This window comes from Dunckerocampus dactyliophorus, chromosome 15 (assembly GCF_027744805.1).
Source record: "Dunckerocampus dactyliophorus isolate RoL2022-P2 chromosome 15, RoL_Ddac_1.1, whole genome shotgun sequence".
Taxonomy (NCBI): domain Eukaryota; kingdom Metazoa; phylum Chordata; class Actinopteri; order Syngnathiformes; family Syngnathidae; genus Dunckerocampus; species Dunckerocampus dactyliophorus.
The window spans coordinates 13,744,086-13,762,829 of NC_072833.1; the positions used below are offsets into that span (position 1 = coordinate 13,744,086).

The window sequence follows — 18,744 nt, forward strand, 5'->3', positions numbered from 1 at the left end:
TGAGATTGCACTGCTGTTGATGTGTTCAGGTCAGAATAAAGTTATTACAGTGCAGCAGACTCTGTGGGGCCGCTATTGTGGGAGAAAGATGTGGCTTGACAAGATGTGTTTTTCTGGGAGAATGAACAGAACAAGAATTTCATTGCATAGCAGAACTACCTGTTTTACTGTGCATATGACAATAAAACTCTTGAATCTTGAATCATGAATGTGTATGCGTTAATGATGCAAAAATATGATGATGCATTTATGTAATAAATGATATGTATGTATAATATAATATTTTTTTATTTATTAATTGTAACATTTTATTTCTTTCAGGGCTATGAAGGTTCCTTGATAAAGTTTACTTCAAAACAGGTAGGCAACTTCTCATGCACTAGTTTGCTGTCTATGAAAAACATGGTGTTAGCTACAGGATGTCATGCTACCTCCACTGTGACATTGTTACTGTTATATTGTTACTAATAATAATAGGATCAATATCACATAATATTTTTGTGCACTTTTCCTTTGTACTTAACACTGAATTATTTTGTTATAAAATATTTCATTTTGTTATTTTAATATTATTTTTGAGATCAATCAAGGGTATTTATGGACCTTACAAAAGCATTTGATCCAATGAATCATAATATCTTAATTAAATACTCTGACCATTTTGGCATTAGAGGTGTGGGTGAAAATCTACTTAAAAACAGAAAGCATGTGAGGCTAAGACATCAAACTTCTGCATGCCTAGATACATCTTGTGGCGTACCTCAGGGGTCAATTTTAGGACTAAAACTGTTTAACTTCTATATAAACAACATCTGCAAAGTCACAAAAGACCTAAAGCTCGAACCTTCACAGAGGAAACACAGGTTTGAATGGAACAGGCTATCTTTGAATCACAACAAACAGTAACTGGTAACAGTAAAAAAGACACATAGAAATCGAGGGTGTCGATATTGACAGGGTGAAGTAAAACACATTTTAGGGGTCATAATAGATTACAAATTCAGCAGGAAATCTCACATTAATACACAACATAAAATGGCAAGAAACACTTTAATACGGAATAAAGCAAAACATTCTGAGCCAAAAATTATTTTGTTCTTTGGTGTTACAATATCTGAATTATTGTGTGGCGATATGGTAAAACAATTAAATCACTAGAGAAGACACAAACCCAATCACAAGTATTGAAACCGCAGATCTAGTACAATTCCAAACAGCTTAGATTATGCACAAAAGCAAAGAAAAACCTGCTACCAAACAATGTATAACGATTCTTCTCAACAAGCAAGGAGAAATACAACCTCAGGGGAAACTTTAACTTAAAATATTTGTACACACGAACAGCACCTTCAGCGTATAGATTGAGTGAAGAAACCAAACAATATACATATATGAGCAATTTCAAGAAACGCTACAAGCTGTTTATATATATTTACAAAGTATAAGGAACCAAAGCGTTTGATATAACCATCTATTCATCATACAATGTTAAGTAAGATCTATTCTTTTTTTTTTTTACTTATTATTGTTTGTTTATGTCAGCTTAATCTAGACCAGGGGTTACCAACCCGTTGATCGCAAGCCACTAGTCAATCTTTGGGACTTCGCCGGTCGATTGCGAGAATATTAGAAAAAAAAGCATCATCAGTGCGCTCCCCTCCATGTGCCAGTCCTCCATTGTCACGGCAGCTGATCAGAGCTTTGGCTATACAGTAAGGTGGTCGGTCCCTGTTGTGGTGGTAATCCCAGAACCCGTTGGTGAACATCAGTGGTGTGGGATGCCTTCAAGCTGAAGATGATGTCCTATCAGGCCTCTTTTGTCCATGGGGCTCTGGAAGAGCTGACAGGTACTGTCTGTCGAGTTCTTTTGGACTTACGCCATCCTGCACTTGAAATGGCCAAGAAGATTGCCGAGGATGCTTGATCAACTCAACTCCAGTAAACTTTCTTGAGTTTTATTTCACACTTCAACTATTTAAAGGAGCACAGGTTAGGTTGATAACCTTTGAATCAAAGGCCGAGGCAAAAACTCTGACATGGGATAAGTTTGGGGAGAGCGACTTCTGGATGGGTTCAAAGACTACTATCTCTGAGACGGAGGGTGAAGCAGTGCATGGGTAAAACCGTGTATGGTGGGTTGTGCTTCTTCAAAGACTTCAAAGACCTCCTCAATCCCACCGACATGTATTCCAATGAGGAAGCAGTGCCTTGGGACTCTAGTGGGCGCTCCTATCTAGAGGTTACCAAGGTGGTCAAAAACAAAAAGATCCTTGGTGGCAGTTTTGCAGGACACAGCAAGGTTGCATTATCCATCCATCCATCTTCTTTGCCGCTTATCCTCACTTGGGTCGCGGGTATGCTGGAGCCTATCCCAGCTCACTTCGAGCAAGGGGCGCGGTACACCCTGGACTGGTCGCCAGTCAATCGCAGGGCACATATAGACAAACAACCGTTCACTCTCACATTCATACCTACGGTCAATTTAGAGTCGCCAGTTAACCTAACATTCATGTTTTTGGAATGTGGGAGGAAACTGGAGTACCCGGAGAAAACCCACGCACGCACGGGGAGAACATGCAAACTCCACACAGAGATGCCCAACGGAAATTCGAACCCAGATTTTCCCGATCTCCTGAATGTGGCCAACATGCTAACCACTAGGCCACCATGCAGCCCGGTTGCATTATTGACATGCATTATTGCCATAGGTCAAGAGAACTTAAATCTCTATCGTTTGCCAAATTTATAGCATTTCCATCGTATATTGCCCATTCTTAGTTCGAAATATATAAGAAATGTTTAGTAGTTTTGTCATACAGTTTTCTACTTTCCACTGTCTAAGTTGTAATAAAATGGTCAAGATTTTTTGTCGCACCTCGCTATTATTGCTTTTTCGCTGTTTGCTTTATTGTCAACAAGTAAACGGTAAAACGGTAATACCTACATTTTTTCAAGTTTTGACAGAGAAAACATTGTACATACTCAGCCATAAGCACAAATGTGTATTTTGATGGTCATTGTTAAAAAAAAAAAAAATCTGTAACATTTTTTTTAAATCTACCGTCACAAAAGTCTGTAATTTCTTCTGTCTATGTATATTTTTGCTTATATTATGTTTGCTTATTATTATATTATGCTAAGAGCAAGCATAACAAGTTTCCCTTCCGTTTTTTTGATGATGCTATAATGTCGTTAACAAAAAAACCTAACGTCTTTTCACGAATCGACATAGTGCCTTTACCTTATAAGGAAAAAGTCCCATCTCAGAAGCCTTTCTAATTGTATTCTGCCTGTTGACGTCGCCTTTTCTTTTTTTCCCCCTTTTTTCTTTTCAGAATTCCCATAACCCCTTCATACCCGTCTAGCAATAATAGCGAAGATGCTCCGTTATTTCTCCCCCTGGCTGCTTCCTTATTTGGGCGTATAGGGGAGCTTTAATAAACACTGCGAGAGCGCCTACATGAACAAGGAAACAGGATGGAGGAGGGGGGTTGAATAGATGTTTATGTCACTCAGACAGGAATGCCGACTCAGTTTTTTGCCCTAAAATCTGTGTTTCTTGTCTCCCTAGCCGGTGGGGTTTGTCAGCTTTGACAGTCGATCAGAGGCAGAGGCTGCTAAGAATGCCTTGAACGTAAGTACCACGCCCTCAACATCTCCAAGACAAAAATAATCCTCATATTATGCACCAATGCACACAAACACAAACCCTTTGTCTGGCAAAATACGCTGTTATTCCACATAGAAACAGAAGTTATTGAGCTAGGGTTTTATGTGGTTCTCACAGAGACTTATGACCCCCGCTTCCCCAAAAGTTCTCACAGAAACACTAATGAGATCCAATAGTGGATCAAAGTATGCCTTTAACACGACAATTATGCTGTGTTAAACTACATCGTACCAAATAGTAGTATTATTGGTTCTGTATTTTGGGGCAAAAATATTAAAAACAATGCAGGACTTCTAACAAATAACACAGTAATGGTCTAGCTGATTTAGGTTGAATCCCAATTCCACCCCTTAGCCCTTCCCCTTCGTCTTACCCCGAGCCCTTAAAACCAAGGGCCAAGGGGAAAAAGCCATTAAAAAATGGGATACCACTTGATAATAATAATAAGAATAACAATAATAATAATAATAATACAATTTATTTGACGCTTAAGACACTTGATTCTCATTACGTCATCACCCTTCACCGCTTTCTGACTGTTACATACTGTATGTAACACAGCACCACACTTCCGGTTGCCACCTTGGTGTGGCAGGACGCAACTCCCTTTAAGTTCCGTGTCATTCTGTCATTCCTCCTCTTGCTGCTGCAGCTTCTGCTCATCACCGTGGCTGGCGTGCTCAATTGTTTGCTCGCGCCACAGCGATTGAAACTACTGCACCGATACCATTGCTGTTTGTGCTAGTAACCATCCACTCAGGGTCAAATTTTTTCCTCTGAACCCATTGTGTTACATTCCATACCTCCAGTAGTTGAGTCTACTTCTGAGTGCTGCAGTTATACTCATTTGACCGCAGTCAGTTTTTAGCCCCCAGTGCGTTACACATACTGTAGGTAGATGGGGCAATTAACTAGTTCATAATACATGTTACCTACCATAAAGAAAGGTGCATACATTTCTACATTATTTCAATGTTACATAGCCTACCTGAGAACACTTTTTTTTTAAATAAAAGGAACACTTTTTTTTTTTTTACAAACTGTGATATTTATTGCAAAACAACAAACCCAAAAATGTATCAAATATACATATAAAACCGAAATAACAATATAACAAACTTTATGAACATCAACAAATGTATAAACCTTATCAAGCATTATTTCAAGGTTTACAAAAACCTCCCTGTTTTGGCCTCATAGTTGATGTTCTCTCTCAGATTCTTTTGTAAGAAAGGCAAGAATTGCATTTTGTTGCATTTGACTTTTCCGTACTGAGATTGCAGCTTTTGAATGGTACTGGAGTGCTGTGTGGTGTAGCAGATGGCTGACTGACGTTGGGTCAGCATCTCCTGCAGGAATGAAACATATGCATGATTGTTTTGCTACAACTATTAACTAATTGTAAATACCATAATAATAGTAATAGTAGTATAGTATTAGTGCGCTGAAAACAAATATAGCGTGACGGTAAAAAAAAAAAAGATTTTGTAGCAATACAGTATGTGCTGATGCGCCGCACGGTGGCCGAGTGGTTAGCATGTTGGCCACACACTCAGGAGATCGGGAAGGTTCGAATCTCCGTTGGGCATCTCTGTGTGGAGTTTGCATGTTCTCCCCGTGTGTGCGTGGGTTTTCTCCGGGGACTCCGGTTTCCTCCCACATTCCAAAAACATGCATGATAGGTTAATTGGAGACTCAAAATTGTCCATTGGTACGAATGTGAGTGTGAATGGTGTCCTGCGATTGGCTGGCGACCCCGCCTCTCGCTGCGACCCTAATGAGAGTAAGCAGCATAGAAAATGGATGGATGTGCTGAGGCTGACATCCCATTCGAAAAGTTAGCTAAACTACATCCATTTCTCAGTTACTTGGCAAAATGGGCCAATGATGTATTGCATCAATAAATGTAAGGATTTTTGCATTTTTTCCACTAATCCAAATAGCACACATTCCATGCTGGTAAAATAAGTGGAAAAGGTAAAAAACTGAATTCTAAAAAATTAAATGAAGAAAACTGAATTTGGGAAAAAATAAAACGGATTTCATAGGGCCCTAAGAGAGTTTGTTAAAAAAAATCTTATTCTAAATCACACCACAAATTGATCTATAACCATGTGAAATTATTAGTCCTACCCTAAAAGTATTTTGCATGACCATTTTTTCCAATTTTATGTTTTATTGGATCTTTTAGTGAATTAGGGACCTGACTCACAGAGGTTTGTTACAAAAGCCATATGCAATTCCACAAATTCATGTTTCTAACAAAAGCTTATTAAAAAATGTGGATGGGGACATCCCTAGCTGTGTTACATGAGTGATTAGATAACTAATATAAAACGTGAAGGTCACAGTACAATTCAGTAATGTAGTTTCTACAGTAGCTGCGTGAGCTAGCTAGCGAGCAATTTTAAAATGCAACATACTTACAGTGGCTTCAGGCGTTGTGAGTGACGCTGAGACTAGAGAGGTGTTGTGTTACTCAGCCAGGTAAATATAGTTTTTCGTGTTAGCTGCTACAATAACAATATAGCTCTAGCCTGGTTATTATACAGGTATATAATAATAATATATATATAATAAATAATAATAAATGGAACAATGTTTGCCTTTTTTTTAAGGTTTTTTTTAGGGCTTTATCGTCAAAATATCTACCTCCCATAATGTGCAATGTTAGCTGCCTCCCGTTTTCTCTCGTTAGAATGCACAGAAAAGGCAAAGAAATATGTGTTCACGTTTCACATAAGGATTGTGGATGATGGGCAAAATTCCAAAAAAAGTGCAGTTTCCCTTAAAGACTACACAGCTCTACTCCTCGTATGATGTCACAATACCAAGTTAATGAACCCCACCAAATTTGAAATGAAATAGCTCAAGTTCCTCGCAGTGTGCAACATTTTGGAAGCTGTTAACATACTTGGACATGTGGGGAGGTACTCTACATGTCCTCAGTATGTGTTTAAAGAAAATAATCCTGTTTGGGATAACCTTTGAGGTAAAACACAACAATGAGGAATTACGCAAGATGGGACTCACGCATCTCACTTTTTAGCATTCATATCACATAAGTGTAAAAAGAAATTAACCATCGTTAATAGTAAAACAAAATAGTTTTTAAATAAATGGTAAACAGTAAATAAAAAATAGTAAAAACAATAGCGTTAATGAGTTATTACACTATTTGAAGATGGGTCACATCACATTTTTAGCACATTTACTTTATTTTTATATTGAAAATACACGTAACAAATGGGATACAGGCGCTTAGTCTTAAACAATACCTTTCTTTCTCAAGCAGCAAGGTTATAAATAACTTTGAGGGAGTGTGCTTGAAGTTGTGATGAAGCGCAACGAATTTAGACAACCGACGACTCGTTTTTTTGTGGAGCTCTTTGACATTTCTATTTTCGTAATCAGGTGTCCACTTTTTATCTCTCCTTTTTTACAAGTACATAAAAGAAACCTTGGCAAGAAAGGAAGGAAGGAGGGGGGAGAACATTGTCGGTTGGCGGCTATAAATGGTTCAGTTGTGGATTAGCGTGATATTCTGTTTCGGCGGGCATGATGATGGGCGGCGGTGGTGGACGTGATGATACAAAACTGGCATGATGTCATTGAAGGCTATCAATGCTCTCTCAGGTTTAATAGGCGCAACCTTGTTTTGAGAGCACAGCGCATTAGCGGAAAGCGGAGGGATGACTCTTCCCATGAAGGGGAGGGGAATTAACTGGGATTGCCTTGGCTCAGCGTACTGGCAGCCGCTGCCCGTTGAGGCTGTGGAGGTAGAATAACAAATCAAGGCCTTAGCACGTCTCTGATCTTTGAAGAACGTATTGTTACTATGCCTGAGTGTAACCCCTTAGTTCGAAAACAATAAGAAGTAATCAAAATAATCATAGAACTCTTGGGATCAGACCTGACCAATCAGCTCACTTATCTGGCCCACCACCTCTTGACAGACTCGTTTCATAAATTGCTCACAAAATAAATAGACAGACCGATACAAAACAATGAATAAATGGTATTAATTGACAATGTTTTATGTTAGTTTTGGCAAAAATTTGGGTATGCAGTACATCACTAACCCGTTCCCTTTTCAAAAAGTTAATAAGTATATTGTTGTATTTATATTTATGTATTTCATGACTTTTTCTAATATTTTTGGACATTTTTACTTATTTCATGCCATTTTAAAACAATCAATAACATTTCTATTGCTTTTTTCTAATTTATTGAATTGTGTTATTTTATTTTCTGAAATGCTGAAATATATATTTGTTGTTTTGTTTGTCACACTTAAATTTTTCAGATCATCAAACTAATTTAAATATTAGTTAATGACAATACAACTGAACACAAAATGCAGTTTTTAAATGAAACTTTTTATTATTGAGGGAGAAAAAAAATCCAAACCTACATGGCCCTGTGTGAACAAGTGCTTGCTCCTCCCGCCCGATATCAAGAAGCTGGATTTTAACACCAAAACTTTTTGTATTTACAAATGAATTGCAATAGACTGAAAATCCTACGTGTGTATTTAGTTAGTCAGTGGCTAACACAGCAGCTACAATCTCCAAGCTAGACATAATTACCTTAGTGTCCTAATTAAACAGCACCACTTTCTAAAATACAACATTTCGAAAGTATCCCGAACTTCTTGTGAGTAGCATATGAAAAAATGTGTGACTTATACTCCAGAAAATAAAGAATGTTTCACAATTAAATTGACAATGTCATACATTTCACAACAATGTAATTATCTATTTAATTGGGTTTATATTAAAAAGAATTTAATTTCGTTTACTTTTTTTTTGCTGCAATATAAAATATAAAGATAATTCAAACAGGATTTAATTTGTGGATAATTGATAAAATTGTCATTTATTAAAAAACTTGATATACTGTAACCTTGAAGGGTTATATTAAAAGATGTATTAATTCATTTTGTTAATAATTTAACGCCCAATATAATTGTCATGGCCAATTTATATATATTATACATATTACCTTTTTAATTATTTTAAATTGTATTTATTTGATGATGCTGAAATATTTACATGTGCCATGAAGTAGAAAATATATAAGTTATATATCATATATAAACAAATAAATATAATTAAATATACCATACTATAACTATATTTCACAATTTAATTAATTAATGGACACTTATTAAACCATTTCATATGTATTCATTAATTTATATTTCAGCGTAATATATATATATTTAATTTTGGTACTGGTATCAATACGCTTCATTTTATTTAAAAAAAAAAAAAAACAATAGCAGTGTCAGTTAAAAGGTAAATAAAACAGTGGTCTTAGTTGGGGCTCATTAAAACAAAAGCGCAATACTTTCTTTATACTTCACAGCAGCTTGAGCGGATTAGGAGAACACACTTCCCGGTTGTGTTGATCCACTTTGTTTTCGGTATCGGGTTTCGGTTGTCCTCAGTGACGCCAAGAAAACCCTCATTGATTCTCCTTTTTCCATCTCAGGGGGTCCGGTTTGATCCAGAGATCCCGCAGACCCTCCGGCTGGAGTTTGCCAAGGCCAACACCAAGATGGCCAAGAACAAGCTGGTGGGCACCCCCAATCCCCTTCCCTCCCAGCAGAGCCCCGGACCACAGTTCATTAGCAGAGACCCTTGTGAGTACTCCCTTTATTCTTCTTCATGGACAAGCATTGGTCTAATTGCTGGAACGGTAGCCCCTGTACATGCATCAGACCCCTCCGCTACAACAAAATTAACAAAAAATAGAGTTGGTTACCTTTTAACATTTGAACCGACATTTCACACCTCTTTGTGAAGTTCCAGTTTACATGCAGTATCTCTAATTCGGTTGTTGGCCAAATGCTGTGTGCTGTGCTGTGTCTGAATTGCAAAGGGGCCATTGTAGCTATATCAGTAGAGGAAGAGGATGCTACAATATCTGCAGTCAGTCTAATATAAATAATATAATATAACTTTCCACACCTCTTATGTGTTTTCAGTAGTGATGAGCAAGTACACCACTATCTGTATCTGTATCTGTTCACCCATCTAAATTATCTGTATCCGACATCACAGTTTATACATATTTGACAGGGAGGGAGGGGTGTTAACAAATGAGTGTGTCCATGCTGTGTTTTCCTAGCACTATCACTAAATGACCCCCGCTATACGCAAAGCCTGGATGCAGGCTTCCACAGAGGTGCACACTAACACACCGGTTTGAGGAGGTGCGCTCCGGCGGCAAGCCTCTCGTGGGGATTACACAGTAAATCCATGACGAAAGAAACACTTCATAGCTTTCTCTTTTAAGATGCACTGCGCAGGAATTCGGAGCGGAGTTACGATGCATACAAACGAAAAAAAAAGTCCTTTTAACGCATGAGTGGGACAGTACTTACGTCACAGAAAGCACACAACTTTCCTGCAACGCTCCAATATCCATCTGATAAGATAGCTAGTTAGCTACAAGTGCATCTTGTGAGATCAAGGATTCTACGTGAGATCGGAGAGTGCTGTGTGTTCGCGGAGGCCTGGCTGGATGGAGGATTTACCGGACTCGGCGGTCTGGTTGGAGACATTTGCCGCTTGCCGGGGAGATCGGACTTCGGTGTATTGTGGACACAGAGCCTCGGGACTGTTCTCCCCAAATGTTACCAGCATGTAAGCTTTCCCACGAGGGCAAATAGCATCCTGTACCAAGTCTACAGCAAGATGAAAGGTGCTTTGAAGGCTCTTCCAAGTCCCCATTTTGGAAAAGCTAATGTCTCTTCTGTTGTTGTTGCTTAATTTATTGTTATTACTTTATTACTTATTCATTTTCTTGTGTTTTTCTTTCTTTCTTTCTGCTGGGAGAATGAACAGAACAAGAATTTCATTGCATAGCAGAACTACATGTTACTACTGTGCATATGACAATAAAACTCTTGAATCTTGAATCTTGAATCTTGTGCGGCTGAGACGTCATTGCGTGTCACCGTGAGAGTTGCCAATGTGAACGAAGAAAAGTTTTAGGAGACTTGTAGATCTATATACAGACATGTGACAATTTTACTGTAGTTTGATTCCTTTTTGTATGAAGTTATTTCAGGGCAAAATGCGGATGAAATGGTTGAAAAATAAACTCTCACGAGTGCTCCCTTATGTGAGTGAAATGCTCCATACTTTTGACACACTGACACAATACAGACGGGCGCTGCCTGGGCGCTGGCCAGCGAGTCTGTCTCGGGAGGGGCGGTCACTGTGTGTGACTGGCCAATTACAGAGCGTGAAGAGTGAATACATAATGAGGATTTTACATCATAACGATCACAATAGTGAATGGATGTTTGTTTATATGTACCCTGCAATTGGCTGGCAACCAGTCCAGGGTACGAAAACATTCCATTTATCGAGAAGTAATCCTACTTTGCGGAAATTCAGTTATCACGGTCATGTCTGGACCAATTGACCGCAATAAACGATTACCATAAAGCCAAAATCAGTCCCATAACAAGGAAATCTCACATTTTACCATTCTTAATTGTTACCAAAGTGTAAAATGACATTAACCACTACTTATAGTTTAATGTAAGAATGACACAAGATGTTAATACCGTACGGAATCGCGTAATGGAAAACTGGGTCACATTTTTAACCTTTTTACTGGTCTTGTTAAATAAGTGTCAAACAAAACTGTTGACCGTTCATAATAAAACGTAAAAACATAAAAAACAAAAAATCTACGTTAACCTAGGGAACAAGCAACAGCATGCATCCTTTGGATGTAAATCCGAATTTGCATCATTTCCGACATATACACATACTTTGTCTTCTGCCCTTTCTTTTCTTTCGGAATAAACATCATCAGAGAGTCAAATACAGTTTGTGCAACTTTTGATGCGATTGTACCTGGAAATGTGGCTCAAATTGTGAATTTGTACAACATTTCCATGTTCCACTGTATATGGTATGGAGTTCAGTGTTGCTTGCAGGTGTATTTGTCATGTGATAATACCGCCTTTGTACATTTCCCTGGCCTTGTAAGTAAGTTAAATATTTTTCTAGAAGGTCCCAGATTGTGCAAAGACTCCTGCATTCTTCCTCAATGACTGAAGTTGTTCTTATCTAGGATATTTGCTGCCAGAAAAAGGGTGTGTGTGTGCGTGTGTGTGTGTGTGTGTGTGTGTGTGTGTGTGTGTGTGTGTGCTTTTGGGAGGAAATAACATAATGGCTACCAATTTCTGATACGAATTTTTTTTTTTATGCAAGTTGTTTTTGGATTGGATTTTTAAGGTGTATCACTGTACACCAGCCAACACCAAATAGCGGACCTCGATCCGGATACAAACCCAGTGATGGCCCTTTACGGACTTGTGACCAAATAAAGTGAATGGGAACTATAATATAATAATATTACATATAATCATGCTGACGGACGAATCGCAGCGGCAGATTGCGAGTTTAATGACTTCAGTGTAATGATGGTTACGTGACGGCAAACGTGGTGACATCACTCAAAATGACCCAATGAAATAGTTTCCTTCCCGAGAAGTAAATGGGAGAACCCTGGCTTGCTTCAAAGTAAGAAAAGTTGATAAGAGAAAACCGAATATTTAAACGTGAGTGGATGGAACAATATTGTTAATTCTTCCAGAATCCAGTGCTAAACCGATGTGCCTCATGTGCTCTGAAACTGTAGCGCTGGTCAAAAGCGGGATGTGACGCGCCATTATGAGACAAAGCACAGAAGTGTTCACCGAAGTCTGATGAGAGAGTGCGGATAATATAGTCGTTTATAACCCAGTATGAAAAATCTACGAGAGTCATAACACATTCATTTACAGCACAGTAACGTACAAATGAGTGTTCACTAAGGATTGTATTGATATTGGGACAAAACAAAAGCCATATCTCTCGCTTTTCAAATCGGATATCCGGTCATATTGGTTTATCGTTCACAGCCTTAGCATCAGCATCAGTCTTGTAAAGCAAAAAGTTATCGTTATCGACTTGAAAAAATATATTGCGCATCCCTAATAAAAACAGGTTTACTAGTATTAATAGTAAAACATAAACCATTTTGCAACCATCATATAAGAGTTAAAGTTATATAAACCACTGTTCATCGTAAAACATAAACATTTTTAACTGTCTTACAAGCTAAAAAATAAGTGAACCACTGTTAATCGTGGAACGTAAAATTCTTACTGCATTGTTATAAGTGTGAAAATAACTTTAAGCCCTGTTTGTCACGCTCAACATAACAGCTTGGACTCTTGTGTTTGATTTCCTTTTTTTCCTGTCTTGTGCCCTTGTTTTGTGTTCTGGTTTCCTGTTGCCAGCACCTTTACTTTTGTTCTGAGCGTATCTGCCGCTGATTGGTGAGCTGTGATTATTTTAGTTCAGCTGGACTCTCTGCTTGGTGCTGGTTCATTGTATGTATTTGACGTGTTTGGTATATTCTGGCATTCATCTTCCGTAGTTATTACCTGTACCTGTTTTCTGCTCACGATGCTTTTGTTATTCCTTTTTGCACCATTGCCTTTTGGTAACTTTTTGACCCTACATGTATGTCTGTGATTGCTTGCACCTGTCTGGGCTACAATTAAAGACTCGCACTTCACTGCTGTCTCTGCATGCTGGGATCACAACCATGCCAAGCCGTGACACTTATGACTTTTGATGTTACAATGTCAACACAATAAATCGGTCTTAACATTTGCTTAATTCATTCATTAAAAATTTGCAAGTAGCTTAATGTGGCAGAGGCTCATTTCGCTTTTTTTTTTTTTTTTTACATTTGTACTGTTGGCAAGCGTTATCAGTAACACAATAACAAAAAATGACATGTAAGGTGAGGTTGGAGTCTTTGAATGAAAGTCTGTGTTTCACAACTATAAAGAACATTAACCACTATAAATAGTAACATTTAATATTAATGATGAATCCTGTAGCGTGAAGATGAGTCACATAGCAATAATGTCACTTTTTAGCGTTCCTAATTGATAAGTATGAAAATAAGTTAGCTAACAATTAAAAAACTAAGTTAATTAGAAGAACAAGTGACACGTCTGTACATTCTGATGTATTTTCAGACTTTGTTCTCTTCTTTCAGAATAAATGTCACAAAAGTAAAATGCAAACAGAGTTAATCAATAATAATGAGGTCTTGAGGGTAGATCCAATTCTGACATTTTGTGCCTTAAGGGGCACATTGTTTTCCTACGATGTCTGTCTGGAGGCAGGCTTAAGCAAACTGTTCAAAAAAATCTACTTCGGAGACTCACGCTCACACACCTTTCCATCACAGGCACCGACCGTGTAACTGGCGACACTGGCACCCCACCCCTCCACTAGCCACCCACCTCACCCCACTGGTGGTCTTCTTCTTCTTTCCACAGATGAGCTCACAGTGCCCGCTCTCTATCCCAGCAGCCCAGACGTGTGGGCATCATACCCGCTGTACCCGGCGGAGCTGTCGCCAGCCCTGCCACCCGCTTTCACCTACCCCTCCTCGCTCCACGCTCAGGTAACCCTGCCCACCCTTTTAGCCCCACCTCTTTCTCCCGCGCCAACCATTGCCACATCTGCCACCCCCCTCGAATGCCACAGCACCATCATCATCATTGTTTGCTGCACAAATCTACAGAACCTAGCATGAGCACAAAATAGCTATGAATGTGTATCGTATTTTTTTTGCAATACTGTTTTGTTAAACGGACGTAAAATTTTGTTAATGAATTTATGTCGATTTTGACCCTTTAACTGTGTTCAACTTTTTGTTTAACAAAGTAAATTTTTTGCGTCAGTTTCATAATTTAAAAAAATATATTTTTACATTTTTTAAAATATTGACATTGTGATGTTTTTTTCTTGCAGTTCAGTACCTCAACTAAATTTGAATGGTAATTTTATAATCAAGGATTTAACTATACTTGTGGGACCTACCGTTTCTTACGATACAGCAACAATATGCGAATGTAAAATGTTGATATTAAGTATGTACTTTATGACTAATTTTGACCTTTTAACGATTTGTTGTTTAATCTTTGTACATTTTTAACATTGAAGGAGCTTACGTGTAACCTAGCTCAATAATTTATGCCAAAATCTTGCTTTGCGTACACTTTCCGGTTAGTCCGGTTAGCATATATTGTGGCGTGTGTCTTTTCGTCTTATTAATACGCTGCGTGAGTCCAACTTCTTAAAGTATTTTTATCCCAAATATCCTTGTTAGCAGCCTGTTAGCTTGCCAAGACAAAGGAAACAGGAACCGGAAGTCAGCGCCATTGGCCATTTATGATGTCATCAGCGGCGCTGTAGTTCTTTGCTAACTAACATGCCACAAGTCTCTGCTTTTCTTTTGGTCACGACTGCAATATAACCGACAATTCAGCCGAAGAAAGTTGCAAGTGTCAGCATTTTGATTGACTATTGAATTCAAGAAATATAGCAAAACACAAAGGTGCTTTTCCGTGTGGATCTCGCTGCCACATTGCTCTTTGTCAACAATCGCGTCTTCAATCAAGGTAAAAGTGTTAATTTATGTCTTTCATTTATCATTTATATGCATAAACGTGTTTTGTGTTAACATTTTTGGCACACTGGAACGGATTCCCGGGATTTGATTCACATGATTTCTGATGGGAACATTTTACTTTGTTAGAGTACGTTGCGGTTTCAGTCGGACCTTCTGGAAGAGATTGACGCTAACCATGGTTCCACTGTATCAATGTTGTGGCGCATCGTTTTTTTGGGGTACAGTATCAAATGTCAAATGTTCCCATGTCCAAGTACTTTTTGATGATTAGGAAGTTTTTTTTAAATTTTCAAATATGATGCACACAATGCATATTATGTATTTCCTATGTATAGCATAAGTCTGTCTAAGCATTAAAAACATGAAACATACAACATAATCAGCATTGGGCAAATTACTTTTTAAAAAGTAAATAGTTATAGTTGCTAGTTACTTTCCCCCCAAAATATTTGAATTTATCACAGAATTACTCCTTTATAAGTTGAATTAGTTACTAGGGAAAGTGCACTCAAGAAAAAGTATGTGAGTATGAGTGAGTATGTTGGCCTTGCAAGAACTAGGCTGTCAGCTTTCAGGATCTTGTCACGGGATCACTGTGCATTCAAAATGCCATCAGAAAAATGCACCTGTCTTGTGAGAGTGTGTGGTCCATGGTGGCGGTGAGGTTATGGTCTGGCCAGCTGTATTATGAACAACAAACTAATGTGCATTTTATTAATGGCATTTTGAATGCAATCCTCATGTTGCAGCATGATAATGGACAGATCCATGTAACATGGATCCATGTTACATGGATCTGTACACAATTCCTGGAAACTGTAAACATCCTAGTTCTTGCATGTCCAGCATACTCCGACATGTCAACCATTGAGCGTGTTTGGGAATCTCTGGATTGGTGTACAAATGTCCCTCGAAAGATCACGGTTCAATTATCACTCCCTCGCTATATTGTTTTTTTTCATGAATAAATAAATAAATTAATGATGGCTGTTTCGTGGTAGTAGTATAGTACTTTATAATCGCACAGCAGGGAAATTCACTTGTTACAGCAGCAAGCAAGATACGCAAGTAAAGAATACATAGTGACTACAACATGGTTCAGGTGGTGCAGGTGTTGTAGAGCCTGACAGCGGTCGGTATGAAGGACCTGCGGAACCTCTCCTTCTTACACCGTGGGTGTAACAGTCTGCTGCTGAAGGAGCTGCTAAGGGAACCCACAGTGTCATGTAGGGGGTGAGAGGTGTTGTCCATGATGGATGTAAGCTTAGCCAACATCCTTCTCTGCCCCACTTCCTCCACGGAGTCCAAAGGACCGTCAAGTACAGAGCTCGCTCTCCTGATCAGTCCAGGCTCTTGTCCCTGTCCGTGCTGCCCCCTCTCCAGCAGCCCACAGCATAGAAGATGGCTGAGGCCACCACAGAGTCATAGAAGGTCCGTAAGAGAGTCCTGCACACACCAAAGGACCTCAGTCTCCTCAGCAGGTGGAGGCGACTCTGGCCCTTCTTGTAGAGGGCGTGGGTGTTGACGGACCAGTCCAGTTTGTTGTTAAGGTGAACGCCCAGGAATTTGTAGCTGTCTACCAACGCTCCCTGGATGTTCACCGGTGTGAAGTGGGATGTTTTCCTCTGGAAGTTAATGATCATCTCCTTTGTCTTGCTGGTGTTGAGTTGCAGCTGGTTAAGCTCACTCCAGCTGACAAAGTCCCTGATGACCGTCCTGTATTACAGATCATTCCCCTCTGAAACACAACCAATGATTGCTGTGTCATCGGAGAACTTCTGGATGTGACACTGTGTGGAGTTGTGTGTGAAGTCCGAGGTGTAGAGGGTGAAGAGGAAAGGGGAGAGCACCGTACCCTGAGGGGCACCTGTGCTGCAGAGTACCATGTGAGACACACAGTGACGGAGCCTCACATACTGTGGTCTGTTGGTGAGGTAGTCTATAACCCATGCAGTCAGTTGTTGGTCTACTCCCACACTCTCCATCTTCACTCTGAGTAGTGACGGCTGGATAGTGTTAAAGGCACTGGAGAAGTCACAAAACATGACCCTCACAGCGCTCCCGCTGTCCTCCAGGTGTAGCAGTGATCTGTGCCGCAGGTAGATCACTGCGTCGTCCACTTCTATCCCAAGGCGGTAAGCAAACTGCAGGGGGTCCAGCTGAGTGCCCACCAGGGGTCGCAGGTGCTGCAGGATAATCCTCTCCATGGTCTTCATCAGGTGAGAGGTCAAGGCAACAGCCCTGAAGCCCTGAAGTGGTTAGGGACGTGGTGTCTTTGGTATCGGGACCACACAGGAGGTCTTCCACAGGGCCGGGACTTTCTCCAGGCTAAGGCTAAGATTGAACAAGTGCCTGAAAACTCCACAGAGCTGGTCAGCACAGTCCTTGATGATTCTTGGGCTGATGCTGTCCGGTCCCTGGTAGACTATATGGTCTATTATTAGCCAAAACATATTGAAATACAAGTGACTACAAGTCACTAGGATCACAGGCAGTAATGACACAAAACATTGAGACATTACCTTACCTTACCTTACATTACCTTAACACTGCATGAAGTCAGCCATGGCATGTCCAACACGATAGAGTAAAAAAAGGTTCTCCTCCCATTCCGTGTGGAAGTAGTAGGTTTTTGGTTTCTTAAGTTTAGAAGAAATGCATTCAAGGCTAACTGGTTAGCTTGCTAGCGAGTGGCCGTCTGCATCATAAGAGTTGCGCAATTTCTGGAAACAATTCATAATTGGAGTGTAAAGGTAACTATAAGCGTGTTATTTCATGTCTACAGGGCTCTAATAATGTTAAAAACCGTATTTAGAAAGTCATAAACAGGGCTTCTGTGCTCTAACTATGAAAATATTCTATTTATTAACATTGAATACTACAGTATATCGTGAAAATGCATGTATCGCAGTCAGGTTTGGAACCAATTAACCGCTACAAGCGAGGGATGACTGAGGCAAATAGTGATCACACCAGATACTGACTGTTTTTTGGACAGCCCCTAACTTGAAAAACCTTCAATATGTGAAATGTGAAATAATTTGGATTTAGTTTGGAGTGCCGTTGAGAGATGTTTCATTAGAGTTTCTCCCAACAGACGTGGACAAACACTCTGGGACATAATGACATTGAAGTAGTGTCTGAACTTACATTTTAAAACGAGTTCCAACTCCACAGACTGCCTCATACTTGCCATTGTTCTAATCGCTTGTGTGGCTGTGGCGCCTTGAGGCCAACACCCACCTACCTGAACTCTGCCACTGATTGGCTCAGCATGAAATTGTACTCCATCTATAGCCAATTAACATTACTTGTTTATGTCACCCCTGTCACGCAAAAAAAACCCCACTTTTTTTTTGCAGCTCCTGTCCTGTGCGCTGGCTGAGCACGGATAACGGCTGTTAGCTATCGGTGCACAATAACGGGCCAAATTTCAGTGTCAGTAACGGTGTTGTAACATTTGAAATGGTATTTAATTAGATTACCCCATCTGGAAAACAGGAATGGTGTTAGTAACATTTTTCTAACATGGTTACTCCCAACTCTGTACAACATACAGTGAT

The 18,744-nt window shown here is 39.4% G+C and overlaps 1 protein-coding gene across 5 annotated transcripts in view; it reads left to right on the forward strand.

The window, feature by feature from the left end:
• The window catches only part of LOC129195096 (RNA-binding protein with multiple splicing-like), a 44,574-nt gene that overhangs the window by 14,004 nt on the left and 11,826 nt on the right, over positions 1–18,744 (forward strand). For 3 of the 5 annotated variants that reach the window (XM_054800827.1, XM_054800828.1, XM_054800826.1), the window contains exons 3-5: positions 322–360; positions 3,572–3,634; positions 9,167–9,317. In XM_054800827.1, the coding sequence (XP_054656802.1) occupies positions 322–360; positions 3,572–3,634; positions 9,167–9,317 (253 nt within the window). Of the gene's footprint in view, positions 1–321; positions 361–3,571; positions 3,635–9,166; positions 9,318–14,042; positions 14,171–18,744 lie in introns of all 5 variants that reach the window. The other 2 variants (XM_054800823.1, XM_054800824.1) reach the window with 1 other exon arrangement.